This window comes from Amblyraja radiata, chromosome 1 (assembly GCF_010909765.2).
Source record: "Amblyraja radiata isolate CabotCenter1 chromosome 1, sAmbRad1.1.pri, whole genome shotgun sequence".
In the NCBI taxonomy this organism is placed as follows: domain Eukaryota; kingdom Metazoa; phylum Chordata; class Chondrichthyes; order Rajiformes; family Rajidae; genus Amblyraja; species Amblyraja radiata.
In genome coordinates this window covers 152,346,799-152,364,430 of record NC_045956.1, presented here as the reverse complement: position 1 = coordinate 152,364,430, position 17,632 = coordinate 152,346,799, and the positions used below count along the sequence as shown (strand labels likewise).

At 44.3% G+C, this 17,632-nt stretch overlaps 1 protein-coding gene across 2 annotated transcripts in view; it reads left to right on the top strand.

The window, feature by feature from the left end:
* malt1 (MALT1 paracaspase) overlaps positions 1-17,632 on the top strand; it is a 142,377-nt gene that overhangs the window by 45,677 nt on the left and 79,068 nt on the right. Inside the window, exons 1-4 of one of the 2 annotated variants that reach the window (XM_033032891.1) lie at positions 6,783-6,921; positions 7,018-7,039; positions 7,127-7,340; positions 15,906-16,072. In XM_033032891.1, the coding sequence (XP_032888782.1) occupies positions 6,883-6,921; positions 7,018-7,039; positions 7,127-7,340; positions 15,906-16,072 (442 nt within the window). In that variant the 5' untranslated portion in view covers positions 6,783-6,882. Of the gene's footprint in view, positions 1-6,782; positions 6,922-7,017; positions 7,040-7,072; positions 7,341-15,905; positions 16,073-17,632 lie in introns of those variants that run through there. The other variant, XM_033032900.1, reaches the window with a different exon arrangement.

Below are 17,632 nucleotides of genomic sequence, written 5' to 3'. Positions count from 1 at the left end.
CGCTGAGGAGGAGAATTTCCTGGAATGTATACGGGATGGTTTTTTAAACCAATATATAGAAGAACCGACTAGAGGACAGGCCATCCTAGACTGGATATTGTGTAATGAGGAAGGATCAGTTAGCAATCTTGTTGTGCAAAGCTCCTTGGGCAACAGTGACAACAATATGGTGGAATTTTGCATTAGGATGTCGAGTGACACGGTTAATTCAGAGACTGGGGTCCGGAACTTAAATAAAGGTGACTATGAATATATGAGATGGAAATTAGCTAGGATAGACTGGCAAATTATACTGTTGGAATTTTGTACTTTACCTGTACTGACTTTACTCAGATAGGCAGATACACAAAATAAAACAACTCATAGATCAGTGGTGAGTCTATCGAACAAGTTGGTTTAATAAAGGCAAGCTCAAACTACTTCAAAATCCTATAGTAACTGTAGGATTCTTATACCCTCATGACACAATGGTTACTTGTGGAGTTGAAATGAACAGTCATTAATCCAAGTTTCTGTGACCCATAATCTTTGTGGTTCCCCAAAGTTAACTTTAATCCTGAGTTTCCTGGTGTTTCCTGTTGTCCCCCGTTGATTCCTGTTGTTTGGAAATCTCCCACCCACATATCTCACATGTAGATACCATAAATGTCCGGATAACCCCGCCAAATGGAACACCCTCGTAAAAGAGGTCATTTGTTAACCTTTGGAAAACTTCCCTGATAAACACTGACCAAGAGCAGCTTGTAATGCAAGATTGCAACAGAGAAGAACCCAGAACAGAACTACAATGAACTATCCTCCCCCCTACTGATAAGGAAGTCTGTTCTTCATCAGAATGTTTTAGCTTTGCTATTCTGACTACATTATTGGGCATTTTCCCATCATGCTCCCAGTATGTGAGCTCCAGGGTTAACCAAACTATAACCTACTCATCTTCCTTACAATTTTCAAAATTCCCTACAACATACACTTAAAGAGTTGACAGTGGAGAAGCAATGGCAAAGATTTAAAGACCGAATGGGTGAACTCCAAAAATTGTTCCTCCCTTTCTGGTGAAAAAATAAAACGGGGAAGGCGGCTCAACCGTGGCTAACGAGGGAAATCAAGGATAATGTTAAATCCAAGGAAAAGGCATATAAATTGGCCAGAGGAAGCAGCAAACTGGAGGACTGGAAGAAATTTAGAAGTCAACAGATGAGGACAAAGGGGTTAATTAAGAGGGGGATAATAGCGCATGAAAGAAAGCTTGCGGGGAATATTAAAACTGACTCTAAAAGCTTCTTTAGAAATGCAAAAAGGAAAAAATTAGTGAAGACAAATACAGGTCCCTTACAATCAGATACAGGTGAATTTATAATGGGAAACAAAGAAATGACAGAACAGTTAAACAAATACTTTGGTTCTGTCTTCACGAATGAAGACACAGACAATCTACCAGATAGACTAGGGGACCAAGGATCTAGTGAGAGGGAGGAACTGAATGGAATCTACATTAGTCAGGAAATGGTGTTAGGTAAACTGTTGGGACTGAAGGCAGATAAATCCCCAGGGCCTAATGGTCTGCATCCCAGAGTACTCGAGGAGATGGCCCTAGAACACGTGGATGCATTGGTGATCATTTTCCAATGTTCTCTCGACTCTGGATCAGTTCCTGTGGACTGGAGGGAAGCCAATGTAACTCCACGTTTTAAGAAAGGAGGGAGAGAGAAAACAGGGAATTATAGACCAGTTAACCTTATATCAGTTGTGGGGAAGATGCTTCAGTCGATTATTAAAGATGTTATAGTGGCGCATTTGGAAAACAGTGACAGGATTGGTCAAAGTCAGCATGGATTTATGAAGGGGAAATCATGCTTGACTAACAAGTAGAATGGATAAGGGAGAGCCAGTGGATGTGATGTATCTGGACTTTGAAAAGGCCTTTGACAAGGTCCCACACAAGAGATTAGTGTGCAAATCTAGAACACATGATATTGGGGGTAGGATATTGACATAGATAAAGAACTGGTTGGCAGACAGGAAGCAAAGAGTAGGAATTAAGGGGTCCTTTTCAGAGTGACAGGCAGTGACTAGTGGGGTGCCGTAAGGCTCGGTGCTGGGATCCCAGTTATTTACAATATATATTAACGATTTAGATGAGGAAATTAAATGTGACATCTCCAAGTTTGCGAATGACACAAAGCTGGGTGGCAGTGTGAGCTGCGATGAGGACGCTATAAGGCTGCAGGGTGAGTTGGATAGGTTGGGTGAGTGGGCCGATGCATGGCAGATGCAGTATAATGTGGATAAATAGAAACATAGAAACATAGAAATTAGGTGCAGGAGTAGGCCATTCGGCCCTTCGAGCCTGCACCGCCATTCAATATGATCATGGCTGATCATCCAACTCAGTATCCCGTACCTGCCTTCTCTCCATACCCTCTGATCCCCTTAGCCACAAGGGCCACATCTAACTCCCTCTTAAATATAGCCAATGAACTGGCCTCGACTACCCTCTATGGCAGGGAGTTCCAGAGATTCACCACTCTCTGTGTGAAAAAAGTTCTTCTCATCTCGGTTTTAAAGGATTTCCCCCTTATCCTTAAGCTGTGACCCCTTGTCCTGGACTTCCCCAACATCGGGAGCAATCTTCCTGCATCTAGCCTGTCCAACCCCTTAAGAATTTTGTAAGTTTCTATAAGATCCCCTCTCAATCTCCTAAATTCTAGAGAGTATAAACCAAGTCTACACAGTCTTTCTTCATAAGACAGTCCTGACATCCCAGGAATCAGTCTAGTGAACCTTCTCTGCACTCCCTCTATGGCAATAATGTCCTTCCTCAGATTTGGAGACCAAAACTGTACGCAATACTCCAGGTGTGGTCTCACCAAGACCCTGTACAACTGCAGTAGAACCTCCCTGCTCCTATACTCAAATCCTTTTGCTATGAAAGCTAACATACCATTCGCTTTCTTCACTGCCTGCTGCACCTGCATGCCCACTTTCAATGACTGGTGTACCATGACACCCAGGTCTCGCTGCATCTCCCCTTTTCCTAGTCGGCCACCATTTAGATAATAGTCTGCTTTCCTGTTTTTGCCACCAAAATGGATAACCTCACATTTATCCACATTATACTGCATCTGCCAAACATTTGCCCACTCACCCAGCCTATCCAAGTCACCTTGCAGTCTCCTAGCATCCTCCTCACAGCTAACACTGCCCCCCAGCTTAGTGTCATCCGCAAACTTGGAGATATTGCCTTCAATTCCCTCATCCAGATCATTAATATATATTGTAAATAGCTGGGGTCCCAGCACTGAGCCTTGCGGTACCCCACTAGTCACTGCCTGCCATTGTGAAAAGGACCCGTTTACTCCTACTCTTTGCTTCCTGTTTGCCAGCCAGTTCTCTATCCACATCAATACTGAACCCCCAATGCCGTGTGCTTTAAGTTTGTAAACTAATCTCTTATGTGGGACCTTGTCGAAAGCCTTCTGGAAGTCCAGATACACCACATCCACTGGTTCTCCCCTATCCACGCTACTAGTTACATCCTCGAAAAATTCTATAAGATTCGTCAGACATGATTTACCTTTTGTAAATCCATGCTGACTTTGTCCAATGATTTCACCACTTTCCAAATGTGCTGCTATCCCATCTTTAATAACTGACTCTAGCAGTTTCCCCACTACCGATGTTAGACTAACTGGTCTGTAATTCCCCGTTTTCTCTCTCCCTCCCTTCTTAAAAAGTGGGGTTACGTTTGCTACCCGCCAATCCTCAGGAACTACTCCAGAATCTAAAGAGTTTTGAAAGATTATTACTAATGCATCCACTATTTCTGGAGCTACTTCCTTAAGTACTCTGGGATGCAGCCTATCTGGCCCTGGGGATTTATCGGCCTTTAATCCATTTAATTTACCCAACACCACTTCCCGGCTAACCTGGATTTCACTCAATTCCTCCAACTCCTTTGACCCGCGGTCCCCTGCTATTTCCGGCAGATTATTTATGTCTTCCTTAGTGAAGACGGAACCAAAGTAGTTATTCAATTGGTCCGCCATATCCTTGTTCCCCATGATCAACTCACCCGTTTCTGACTGCAAGGGACCTACATTTGTTTTAACTAATCTCTTTCTTTTCACATATCTATAAAAACTTTTGCAGTCAGTTTTTATGTTCCCTGCCAGTTTTCTTTCATAATCTATTTTTCCTTTCCTAATTAAGCCCTTTGTCCTCCTCTGCTGGTCTCTGAATTTCTCCCAGTCCTCCGGTATGCTGCTTTTTCTGGCTAATTTGTACGCATCATCCTTCGCTTTGATACTATCCCTGATTTCCCTTGTTATCCACGGATGCACTACCTTCCCTGATTTATTCTTTTGCCAAACTGGGATGAACAATTTTTGTAGTTCATCCATGCAGTCTTTAAATGTCTTCCATTGCATATCCACCGTCAACCCTTTTAGAATTAATTGCCAGTCAATCTTGGCCAATTCACGTCTCATACCCTCAAAGTTACCTTTCTTTAAGTTCAGAACCATTGTTTCTGAATTAACAATGTCACTCTCCATCCTAATGAAGAACTCAACCATATTATGGTCACTCTTGCCCAAGGGGGCACGTACAACAAGACTGCTAACTAACCCTTCCTCATTACTCAATACCCAGTCTAAAATAGCCTGCTCTCTCGTTGGTTCCTCTACATGTTGATTTAGATAACTATCCCGCATACATTCCAAAAAATCCTCTTCCTCAGCACCCCTGCCAATTTGATTCACCCAATCTATATGTAGATTGAAGTCACCCATTATAACGGTTTTGCCTTTGTCGCACGCATTTCTAATTTCCTGTTTGATACCATCTCCAACTTCACTACTACTGTTAGGTGGCCTGTACACAACACCCACCAGCGTTTTCTGCCCCTTAGTGTTTCGCAGCTCTACCCATACCGATTCCACATCCTGCAAACTAATGTCCTTCCTTTCCATTGCGTTAATCTCCTCTCTAATCAGCAACGCTACCCCACCTCCTTTTCCTTTCTCTCTATCCCTCCTGAATATTGAATATCCCTGGATGTTCAGCTCCCAGCCTTGGTCACCCTGGAGCCATGTCTCCGTGATCCCAACTATATCATAGTCATTAATAGCTATCTGCACATTCAACTCATCCACCTTATTACGAATGCTCCTTGCATTGAGACACAAAGCCTTCAGGCTTGTTTTTACAACACTCTTACCCCTTATACAATTTTGTTGAAAAGTGGCCCTTTTTGATTTTTGCCCTGGATTTTCCGGCCTGCCACTTTTACTTTTCACCTTGCTACCTATTGCTTCTACCCTCATTTTACACCCCTCTGTCTCTACGCTCACACATTTAAGAAACCCTTTCCCTTTAACTCCATCCTCCACTAGCCCATTCGACACCCCACCCCCCTTATTCAGTTTAAAACCACCCGTGTAACAGTGGCAAACCTGCCTGCCAGAATGCTGGTCCCACACCTGTTAAGATGCAATCCGTCCCTTTTGTACAGTTCCCCCTTACCCCAAAACAGATCCCAGTGATCTAAGAATCTAAATCCCTGCCCCGTGCACCAGTTCCTCAGCCACACGTTCAGGTCCCGTATCTCCCTGTTCCTGCTCTGGCCAGCACGAGGAACTGGAAGCAAACCGGAGATAACAACCCTGGAGGTCCTGCTTTTCAGCATTTTTCCGAGCTCTCTAAAGTCACGCTGCAGAATATTCATCCCCTTCTTTCCGACATCGTTTGTGCCGACATGCACTACCACTTCCGGATGTTCACCTTCGCCCTTGAGGATTTTCTGCACTCTGTCCGTGACATCCTGGATCCTGGCACCAGGAAGGCAGCACACCATCCTCGCATCCCGTCTGTTGCCGCTGAAACCCCTGTCCGTACCTCTCACAATGGAGTCTCCATTGTGAGGTTATCCACTTTGGGCAAGTACAGGAAGGCAGATTATTATCTGAATGGTGTCAGATTAGGAAAAGGGAAGGTGCAGCAAGTCCTGGGTGTGCATGTACATCAGTCACTGAAAGTAAGCATGCAGGTACAGCAGGCAGTGAAGAAAGCTACTGGCATGTTGGCTTTCATTGTGAGAGGATTTGAATTTAGGAGCAAGGAGGTCCAACTGCAGTTGTACAGGTCCCTGGTGATACAGCACCTGGAGTATTATGTGCAAATTTGGTCTCCTACTTTGGGGAAGGACATTATTGCTATTGAGGGAGTGCAGCGTAGGTTCACCAGGTTAATTCTTGGGATGCAGAACTGACGTATGATGAAAGAATGGGTAGACTGGGCTTGTATTCACTGGAATTTAGGATGAGAGGGAATCTTATAGAGATATATAAAATTCTTAAAGGATTGGACAGGCTAGATGCAGGAAAAATGTTCCCGATGCTGGGGGAGTCCAGAACCAGAGGTCACAGTGTAAGAATAAGGGGTAGGCCATTTAGGACTGAGATGAGGAAAGACTTCTTCACCCAGAGATTTGTGAATCTGTGGAATTATTTGCCACAGAAGACAGTGGAGGCCAATTCACTGGATGTTTTCAAGAGAGAGTTAGATTTAGCTCATAGGGCTAAAAGAATCAAGGGATTTGGGGAAAAGCGGGAACGGGGTACTGATTTTAGATGATCAGCCATGATCATATTGAATGGCGGTGCTGGCTCGAAGGGCCACATCACATGGCCTACTCCTGCACCTATTTTTCTATGTTTCTATGAGAACTACAAATCCCAGCTGCCTTTGTTGCTGGGGCGTGCCTGTATGAAGTGATTCAGTCGTGTATCGGCTTAGGACCAGGAAGTGTGTGGTTCGCCGGCTTTCACAGAGAGTTCCATGTCGTTTGCTGTGCTTAAACACGTCTGTTAATCGGCGAGTGCAATGACAAGCAGAGATGTGATGGGTTTAATACTGGGAGAGGAATGATTTAAATGGAGCAGCGAGATCGTGAATGGGATAAAGGATTGTCTGAGATTAACTTTGCACACTTTACTTTGTATTTTTTTCCGGCATCAGCTGTTGGAAGTCACCGATTCCAGTAAGTGTTACACTTTTTTGTGTGCTTTGAAAGGTGTTGGTTGGAGAGCAGCGGTTGAAGAGTGACTGAAGGTGTCTCGTTTACCAGGTGCGGTGGGCGGTGGCGAATGCCGGAGTTGGAGGAGTGCTCCTTTTCACCCACTCGCTGCAATGGCAGAGTCCATGCAGCAGCCGCCGTCCAACATCAACAGCCTGAAGGAACACACGCTAAAGAAATTAAGCGACCTGTTGGACAAGACCGATGGTCGTGGGTGGAGGAAGCTGGCGGAAATCGTGGGAGCTGACAAGCGTTTCAAACTCAGGTAACATTGTCAGGAGAAATATTGGACCTTGTTCTACCTACTTTATTCTACCTACAGATGACAAGTAAAAATCAATGCCAAACGACACACATTGGGAATCTGAAGCGTTAATTCAGTATCTCTTGCCTGTCTTGCTGAGATTTTCTACCATTTTCTGTGTTTTTCTATTTTTTAACAAGAACTGCATTTTAAAGCAAAACTCGCCCTTTGCTAAAGGTGACTCGATTTGGTGGTAATAACAAGGAAACATAGAAACATAGAAATTAGGTGCAGGAGTAGGCCATTCGGCCCTTCGAGCCTGCACCGCCATTCAATATGATCATGGCTGATCATCCAACTCAGTATCCCGTACCTGCCTTCTCTCCATACCCTCTGATCCCCTTAGCCACAAGGGCCACATCTAACTCCCTCTTAAATATAGCCAATGAACTGGCCTCGACTACCCTCTGTGGCAGAGAGTTCCAGAGATTCACCACTCTCTGTGTGAAAAAAGTTCTTCTCATCTCGGTTTTAAAGGATTTCCCCCTTATCCTTAAGCTGTGACCCCTTGTCCTGGACTTCCCCAACATCGGGAGCAATCTTCCTGCATCTAGCCTGTCCAACCCCTTAAGAATTTTGTAAGTTTCTATAAGATCCCCTCTCAATTTCCTAAATTCTAGAGAGTATAAACCAAGTCTATCCAGTCTTTCTTCATAAGACAGTCCTGACATCTCAGGAATCAGTCTGGTGAACCTTCTCTGCAATCCCTCTATGGCAATAATGTCCTTCCTCAGATTTGGAGACCAAAACTGTACGCAATACTCCAGGTGTGGTCTCACCAAGACCCTGTACAACTGCAGTAGAACCTCCCTGCTCCTATACTCAAATCCTTTTGCTATGAAAGCTAACATACCATTCGCTTTCTTCACTGCCTGCTGCACCTGCATGCCCACTTTCAATGACTGGTGTACCATGACTCAGAACTGCTGTAGACTTTGGGAGCAACAACAGCAGCAGGAGTTTAGCAAGAGATACGACTGATTGGCTCTAGCCCAAGTGGGAGGAGAGAAGTGAAAACAGTTAAAGTACAGGCCAAGGACAGGCAGACTTGACTCAGAACTGCTTTAGTTTTGGGAGCAACAACAGCAGCAGGAATTTAGCAAGAGATACGACTGATTGGATCTAGCCCAAGTGGGAGGAGAGAAGTGAAAACAGTTAAAGTACAGGTCAAGGACAGGCAGACTTGACTCAGAACTGCTGTAGAATTTGGGAGCAACAATAGCAGCAGGAGTTTAGCAAGAGATACGACTGATTGGCTCTAGCCCAAGTGGGAGAGAAGTGAGTCAGTGCTGGGAAAACAGTTGAAAACTGAGGAATTTGGTTTGTAAATTGGTAAATCAGGCAATTTATCAGTCAATTTAAGCAAGACTGCTCTTAGCGAGCGGCAGTGAGTGAGCGGCCCTGTGAGAAAAGTGTGAGTCTTTGGCTCGAGAGCCTTCGGCGAGGAGACAAAAGAAGGAAATGTCAGGCAAGCTGATTCAGTGCGATGCTTGCAGTATGTGGGAGGTCAAGGACACCGCCAGTGCCTCTGGCTGCTACAAATGCGAGAAGTGCATCCAGGTAGATCTCCTGAAGGGCCGTGTTGGGGAACTGGAGAAGCAAGTGGATGACCTCCGGTTCGTCCGAGAAACGGAGTCGTTCCTCGACAAGTCCTACAGTACGATTGTTACTCCTAAGGTACTGGAAGATAGAAGGTGGGAGACAGTGAGAACGGGAGGGAAGCATGGAATGCCAACGTCCCCGGGTGTTGTACCTCTTGTGAACAGGTTCACCCACTTAGAAGCTGTCGGGACAGAAGAGGTGTTTACACTGGGCGGCGGACTGGCTTGTGATGCGAATAGGGCTGTTGAGCCAAAACCAAAAAGGCCTAAGGCAGGCAACGCCATTGTAGTGGGAGACTCCATCGTGAGAGGTACGGACAGGGGTTTCTGCGGCAACAGACGGGATGCGAGGATGGTGTGCTGCCTTCCTGGTGCCAGGATCCAGGATGTCACGGACCGAGTGCAGAAAATCCTCAAGGGCGAAGGTGAACATCCGGAAGTGGTAGTGCATGTCGGCACAAACGATGTCGGAAAGAAGAGGATGAATATTCTGCAGCGTGACTTTAGAGAGCTCGGAAAAATGCTGAAAAGCTGGACCTCCAGTATTGTTATCTCCGGTTTGCTTCCAGTTCCTCGTGCTGCCGAGAGCAGGAACAGGGAGATACGGGACCTGAACGCGTGGCTGAGGAACTGGTGCACGGGGCAGGGATTTAGATTCTTAGATCACTGGGATCTGTTTTGGGGTAAGGTGGAACTGTACAAAAGGGACGGATTGCATCTTAACAGGTGTGGGACCAGCATTCTGGCAGGCAGGTTTGCCACTGCTACACGGGTGGTTTTAAACTGAATAAGGGGGATGGGATATAGAATGGGATAGTGGAGGATGGAGTTTCTTAAATGTGTGAGCGTAGAGACAGAGGGGTGTAAAATGAGGGTAGAAGCAATAGGTAGCAAGGTGAAAAGTAAATGTGGCAGGCCGGCAAATCCAGGGCAAAAATCAAAAAGGGCCACTTTTCAACAAAATTGTATAAGGGGTAAGAGTGTTGTAAAAACAAGCCTGAAGGCTTTGTGTCTCAATGCAAGGAGCATTCGTAATAAGGTGGATGAGTTGAATGTGCAGATAGCTATTAATGACTATGATATAGTTGGGATCACGGAGACATGGCTCCAGGGTGACCAAGGCTGGGAGCTGAACATCCAGGGATATTCAATATTCAGGAGGGATAGAGAGAAAGGAAAAGGAGGTGGGGTAGCGTTGCTGATTAGAGAGGAGATTAACGCAATGGAAAGGAAGGTTTTTTTGCAGGAGGTGGAATCGGTATGGGTAGAGCTGCGAAACACTAAGGGGCAGAAAACGCTGGTGGGTGTTGTGTACAGGCCACCTAACAGTAGTAGTGAAGTTGGAGATGGTATCAAACAGGAAATTAGAAATGCGTGCGACAAAGGCAAAACCGTTATAATGGGTGACTTCAATCTACATATAGATTGGGTGAATCAAATTGGGAGGGGTGCTGAGGAAGAGGATTTCTTGGAATGTATGCGGGATAGTTATCTAAATCAACATGTAGAGGAACCAACGAGAGAGCAGGCTATTTTAGGCTGGGTATTGAGTAATGAGGAAGGGTTAGTTAGCAGTCTTGTTGTACGTGCCCCCTTGGGCAAGAGTGACCATAATATGGTTGAGTTCTTCATTAGGATGGAGAGTGACATTGTTAATTCAGAAACAATGGTTCTGAACTTAAAGAAAGGTAACTTTGAGGGTATGAGACGTGAATTGGCCAAGATTGACTGGCAATTAATTCTAAAAGGGTTGACGGTGGATATGCAATGGAAGACATTTAAAGACTGCATGGATGAACTACAAAAATTGTTCATCCCAGTTTGGCAAAAAAATAAATCAGGGAAGGTAGTGCATCCGTGGATAACAAGGGAAATCAGGGATAGTATCAAAGCGAAGGATGATGCGTACAAATTAGCCAGAAAAAGCAGCATACCGGAGGACTGGGAGAAATTCAGAGACCAGCAGAGGAGGACAAAGGGCTTAATTAGGAAAGGAAAAATAGATTATGAAAGAAAACTGGCAGGGAACATAAAAACTGACTGCAAAAGTTTTTATAGATATGTGAAAAGAAAGAGATTAGTTAAAACAAATGTAGGTCCCTTGCAGTCAGAAACAGGTGAGTTGATCATGGGGAACAAGGATATGGCGGACCAATTGAATAACTACTTTGGTTCCGTCTTCACTAAGGAAGACATAAATAATCTGCCGGAAATAGCAGGGGACCGCGGGTCAAAGGAGTTGGAGGAATTGAGTGAAATCCAGGTTAGCCGGGAAGTGGTGTTGGGTAAATTAAATGGATTAAAGGCCGATAAATCCCCAGGGCCAGATAGGCTGCATCCCAGAGTACTTAAGGAAGTAGCTCCAGAAATAGTGGATGCATTAGTAATAATCTTTCAAAACTCTTTAGATTCTGGAGTAGTTCCTGAGGATTGGCGGGTAGCAAACGTAACCCCACTTTTTAAGAAGGGAGGGAGAGAGAAAACGGGGAATTACAGACCAGTTAGTCTAACATCGGTAGTGGGGAAACTGCTAGAGTCAGTTATTAAAGATGGGATAGCAGCACATTTGGAAAGTGGTGAAATCATTGGACAAAGTCAGCATGGATTTACAAAAGGTAAATCATGTCTGACGAATCTTATAGAATTTTTCGAGGATGTAACTAGTAGCGTGGATAGGGGAGAACCAGTGGATGTGGTGTATCTGGACTTCCAGAAGGCTTTCGACAAGGTCCCACATAAGAGATTAGTTTACAAACTTAAAGCACACGGCATTGGGGGTTCAGTATTGATGTGGATAGAGAACTGGCTGGCAAACAGGAAGCAAAGAGTAGGAGTAAACGGGTCCTTTTCACAATGGCAGGCAGTGACTAGTGGGGTACCGCAAGGCTCAGTGCTGGGACCCCAGCTATTTACAATATATATTAATGATCTGGATGAGGGAATTGAAGGCAATATCTCCAAGTTTGCGGATGACACTAAGCTGGGGGGGCAGTGTTAGCTGTGAGGAGGATGCTAGGAGACTGCAAGGTGACTTGGATAGGCTGGGTGAGTGGGCAAATGTTTGGCAGATGCAGTATAATGTGGATAAATGTGAGGTTATCCATTTTGGTGGCAAAAACAGGAAAGCAGACTATTATCTAAATGGTGGCCGACTAGGAAAAGGGGAGATGCAGCGAGACCTGGGTGTCATGGTACACCAGTCATTGAAAGTGGGCATGCAGGTGCAGCAGGCAGTGAAGAAAGCGAATGGTATGTTAGCTTTCATAGCAAAAGGATTTGAGTATAGGAGCAGGGAGGTTCTACTGCAGTTGTACAGGGTCTTGGTGAGACCACACCTGGAGTATTGCGTACAGTTTTGGTCTCCAAATCTGAGGAAGGACATTATTGCCATAGAGGGAGTGCAGAGAAGGTTCACCAGACTGATTCCTGGGATGTCAGGACTGTCTTATGAAGAAAGACTGGATAGACTTGGTTTATACTCTCTAGAATTTAGGAGATTGAGAGGGGATCTTATAGAAACTTACAAAATTCTTAAGGGGTTGGACAGGCTAGATGCAGGAAGATTGCTCCCGATGTTGGGGAAGTCCAGGACAAGGGGTCACAGCTTAAGGATAAGGGGGAAATCCTTTAAAACCGAGATGAAAAGAACTTTTTTCACACAGAGAGTGGTGAATCTCTGGAACTCCCTGCCACAGAGGGTAGTCGAGGCCAGTTCATTGGCTATATTTAAGAGGGAGTTAGATGTGGCCCTTGTGGCTAAGGGGATCAGAGGGTATGGAGAGAAGGCAGGTACGGGATACTGAGTTGGATGATCAGCCATGATCATATTGAATGGCGGTGCAGGCTCGAAGGGCCGAAGGGCCTACTCCTGCACCTAATTTCTATGTTTCTATGACACCCAGGTCTCGCTGCATCTCCCCTTTTCCTAGTCAGCCACCATTTTGATAATAGTCTGCTTTCCTGTTTTTGCCACCAAAATGGATAACCTCACATTTATCCACATTATACTGCATCTGCCAAACATTTGCCCACTCACCCAGCCTATCCAAGTCACCTTGCAGTCTCCTAGCATCCTCCTCACAGCTAACACTGCCCCCCAGCTTAGTGTCATCCGCAAACTTGGAGATATTGCCTTCAATTCCCTCATCCAGATCATTAATATATATTGTAAATAGCTGGGGTCCCAGCACTGAGCCTTGCGGTACCCCACTAGTCACTGCCTGCCATTGTGAAAAGGACCCGTTTACTCCTACTCTTTGCTTCCTGTTTGCCAGCCAGTTCTCTATCCACATCAATACTGAACCCCCAATGTCGTGTGCTTTAAGTTTGTAAACTAATCTCTTATGTGGGACCTTGTCGAAAGCCTTCTGGAAGTCCAGATACACCACATCCACTGGTTCTCCCCTATCCACGCTACTAGTTACATCCTCGAAAAATTCTATAAGATTCGTCAGACATGATTTACCTTTTGTAAATCCATGCTGACTTTGTCCAATGATTTCACCACTTTCCAAATGTGCTGCTATCCCATCTTTAATAACTGACTCTAACAGTTTCCCCACTACCTATGTTAGACTAACTGGTCTGTAATTCCCCGTTTTCTCTCTCCCTCCCTTCTTAAAAAGTGGGGTTACGTTTGCTACCCGCCAATCCTCGGGAACTACTCCAGAATCTAAAGAGTTTTGAAAGATTATTACTAATGCATCCACTATTTCTGGAGCTACTTCCTTAAGTACTCTGGGATGCAGCCTATCTGGCCCTGGGGATTTATCGGCCTTTAATCCATCACTGAAAGTTACCCTGATAACCATTTTTAATACACTTATTAAAATTCAGTTTTAGGATTAGGCTAGCATTTATTTCTAATTGCCTGTGAACTGAGTGACTTACTACATTTCATGGATGTAGAATGGAGAACAGTACAACACTGGACCAGACTCCTCTGCCCACAATACTTGTGCTGAACACAATGCCAAACTAAACACTTCTGCCTGCAGATGATCCAGATCCCTCCATTCCTGTCATATTCATGTGTCTTTCTAAAAAGCCTTATAAAACACCAACTTTTGTGTCTGCTTCCACCAACAGCATTTTCGAGGCACATACCTGAGCCAAACCAAAACATCATCTGACTGTTCCCTGCACAGATGCTGCCTGACCACTAAGTTCCTCTAGTACTTTGTGTTTTCTTGAGACTTTCCCTGTCTCACCTTAAAGCTATGTCCTCTAATATTTGACATTTCCACCCAGGGAAAAAGCTTCTGACTACCTACCCTCTCTATACCTTTCATAATGTTATATACTTCTATTTGGTCTCCCTGTCACCTAAGACATTCCAGAGAAAACAATCCATATTTGTCCAATCTCTGCTTGCAGCTAATGCCCTCCAATCCAGAGATAAATGTCTGAATCCGCTCCAAGGCCTCTGCATCCTCCCTTTAATTGGGTAACCAGTACTGCATACAATACTCCAAATGTAGCCAAACCAATGTTTTATAGATTTTTTTAAAATCACAAAGTACTGGAGTAACTCAGCAGGCCAGGCAGCATATCTGTAGAGCATGGATAGGTGGTGTTTTGGGTCAGGACTCCTGAAATCCTCGAGTCATGCAGCACAAAAACAGACCCTATGGCCCAATCTTGCCCAGACCGATTGAGATGCCTCACCTACACTGCTTCCACCTGCCAGCTTTTGGCGCATATCCTTCTAAACCTTTCCTATCCATGCAAAAACATCACCTTACAAAGGGTCATGGGTTTTTGCAACTAACTTTGTGAAAGAACGGTGGAAATATTAAGTACGTGAATATTTTTGTACAGAGGTAGATGGATATATGGTGAGCAAGGAATTGAAAAGATACCATGGGGAAATAGGAATGCAGAGTTGAGGTTACGTTTAGTTTGACCATGATCACTTGAATTGCTGGAGCAGGTCTGACACCTCAGCAGTGAGGTGTGAACATGTTTAAGATTTAGCGCACAATCTACATAAGATTCAGGAAGGAGTGGGTGGTGGAGGCGGAGGAGGTGGAAGGTGATGACGGCAATAATTTATTTTGTATAAGCATTTTAATTGCCCCTCCAACATGTTATTCTAACTTCCTCAAAGTCTCTCACGGTAACTTGCTTTTGTTTATTATATTACAACTTAAACATTTTTATCTAGATTCCCTCCTTGGTTCCATTGGTGCATTAAGTTAGTTAGACCTTTTGCTAAATTTAATATAAATTATTGGATCTATTTTGCCAATTTGGTTATATCAATCCAATTAATACCATCGGGTAATACCATTCTCAAACCAACTCAAGTACAATAGGTAAAGCAAAGGGGAAGATACAAAGTACAGAATATAGTTCTCAGCATTGTAGTGTGCCAATTCCAGAGGCATAAAGTCCAATGTCTGCAATGCTTAGAGATGAATTGGACAGTACTTTAGCTTATGGAAGAGCTCGTCATTGTTTGTGATCCAGCCCACCACAGTGGTGTCATCCGACAACTTGTAAATGGAGTTAGAACCAAATTTGGCCGCACAGTCGTGAGTGTATAGGAAGTATAGTAGGGGACTGAGAATGCATCTTTGAGGGGCACCAGTGTTGAGACCTGATAGATGTACATAACAATAGTGAGAGAAGGGGCAAAGTTTAGGGGAGGTATGTGGGGCAGATTTTTATACGGAGGGTGATGGGTGCCTGGATTGTGCTGGCAAGGATGTTGGAGGAGGCAGATACAATAGTGGCATTTTAGAGGGTTTTGGACAAGCACTTAGATATGGAAGGATATGGATCATGTGCAAGCAGATGATATTAGCTTATCGTGGCTTCATGTTTGGCACAGACACTGTGGGCTGAAGTGCCTGTTCTTATACTGTACTTTGCTATGTTCGTTCACAATCTCAAAGAAGACATGTAATTATTTCCTCTCCAGCTCAGAGGACCTAGACAAATGCTCGCTGAAAACGCTGGACCCAGATGGAAGTCCCAGCCGAAGCTTGCTCCACTTGATGGGCAGTAGGGGTGTTACCGTGAGAGACCTCTTGGATTTCCTTCAAGCTATGGGGCACACAGAAGCTTTTCAGCTTCTGCGAATTTCAGGTTTGTTTGAGTTGTGTGTTCACAATGCAAGAAAATCGTTTGCTAAAAGACCCTGATTTTCAGAATGAAGAATGTCACCACATTTGTTTGCAGTCGCTTATATGAGGTGAAAGGCAGTATTTAATGTGTGATTCAATGCTCTACATGGGTTACAGCAACTGGTTCTGTTTTAAGGTGCACAGATTGTGTATCAACAAACCACCATGTATGGATGATGCTCAATGTATTGGTGTTAAATGTTGATAAACTTATCCAGAGACCCTTAACAGCTTACAAAAGAGTGGAAGTTTAAAAATTCTGTTATCCAGTTCACTACTGGGCCTCCTTAAAGGCAAAGCTACAGAGGTACATCATCAAGGTTCTTTCCAAAGTGAAAGTTTACCCAAGCATCTTATTTCTCAGCATCTGATAATAGTGGTTGGTTATTAAGCTCATCTTGATTGGAAGTCTTAAATCCGTGGATTCATGTAAAAAGATCATCTTGAGCGCATATTACCTTAACAAAGTGGATGGCTGGAATGCACTGCCAGGTGTGGTGGTGGAGTTCATGAAGTTAGCATCATGAGTTCTTAACTCAGAGGCAACATGTGTACCTGAGTATTCTACGAAGCAATCGCCTGCGTTGTGTTTGGTTTCTCCAGTGTAGAAGATCCCATTTCGTGAGCATTGATTGCATCGCATTAAATTGGAAGAAATGCAAGTGAATCTATGATTCTTATTCAACCCTCACTTTTCAGCATTCTGGACTGGCCTCTCTGTGAGTGCACTGTCTACTCTTCCATTTTCACCAACCACATCCCATCTCGCAGCAAGTTCAAGTTCAAGTTCAAGTGAGTTTATTGTCATGTGTCCCTGTATAGGACAATGAAATTCTTGCTTTGCTTAAGCACACAGAAAATAGTAGGCATTTACTACAAAACAGATAAATGTGTCCATATACCATGATATAAATATATACACACATGAATAAATAAACTGGTAGTGCAAATAACAGAAAGTGGTTGCTAATAATCAGAGACTGGGCAGTGTTTACTACTTTTTGTAGTCTTTTCCTCTCCAGGGCGCACAAATTGCCGAACCAAGCCACGATGCAACCGGTCAGCATGCTCTCGACTGTGCACCTGTAGAAGTTAGAGAGAGTCTTCCTTGACAATCCGACTCTCCGTAATCTTCTCAGGAAGTAGAGGCGCTGATGAGCTTTTTTGATAATTGCGTTAGTGTTCTCGGACCAGGAAAGATCTTCAGAGATGTGCACGCCCAGGAATTTGAAGTTCTTGACCCTTTCAACCATCGACCCGTTGATATAAATGGGGCTGTGGGTCCCCCTCCTACTCCTTCCAAAGTCCACAATCAGTTCCTTGGTTTTGCTGGTGTTGAAATGTGTGAAATGCAACCTGCCCTTTTAATCTCTTTCCTTCCCACTCTCCAGTAACTCAAGCAGCTCTTCCAGGTGAAACACAGTTCACTTGCATTTCTTTTTAATTTAGTATATTGAACACGGTGCTTGTGATGTAGTATCCTCTACATGAAGAAACTAAATGTTGTTGGGTGACTACTTTG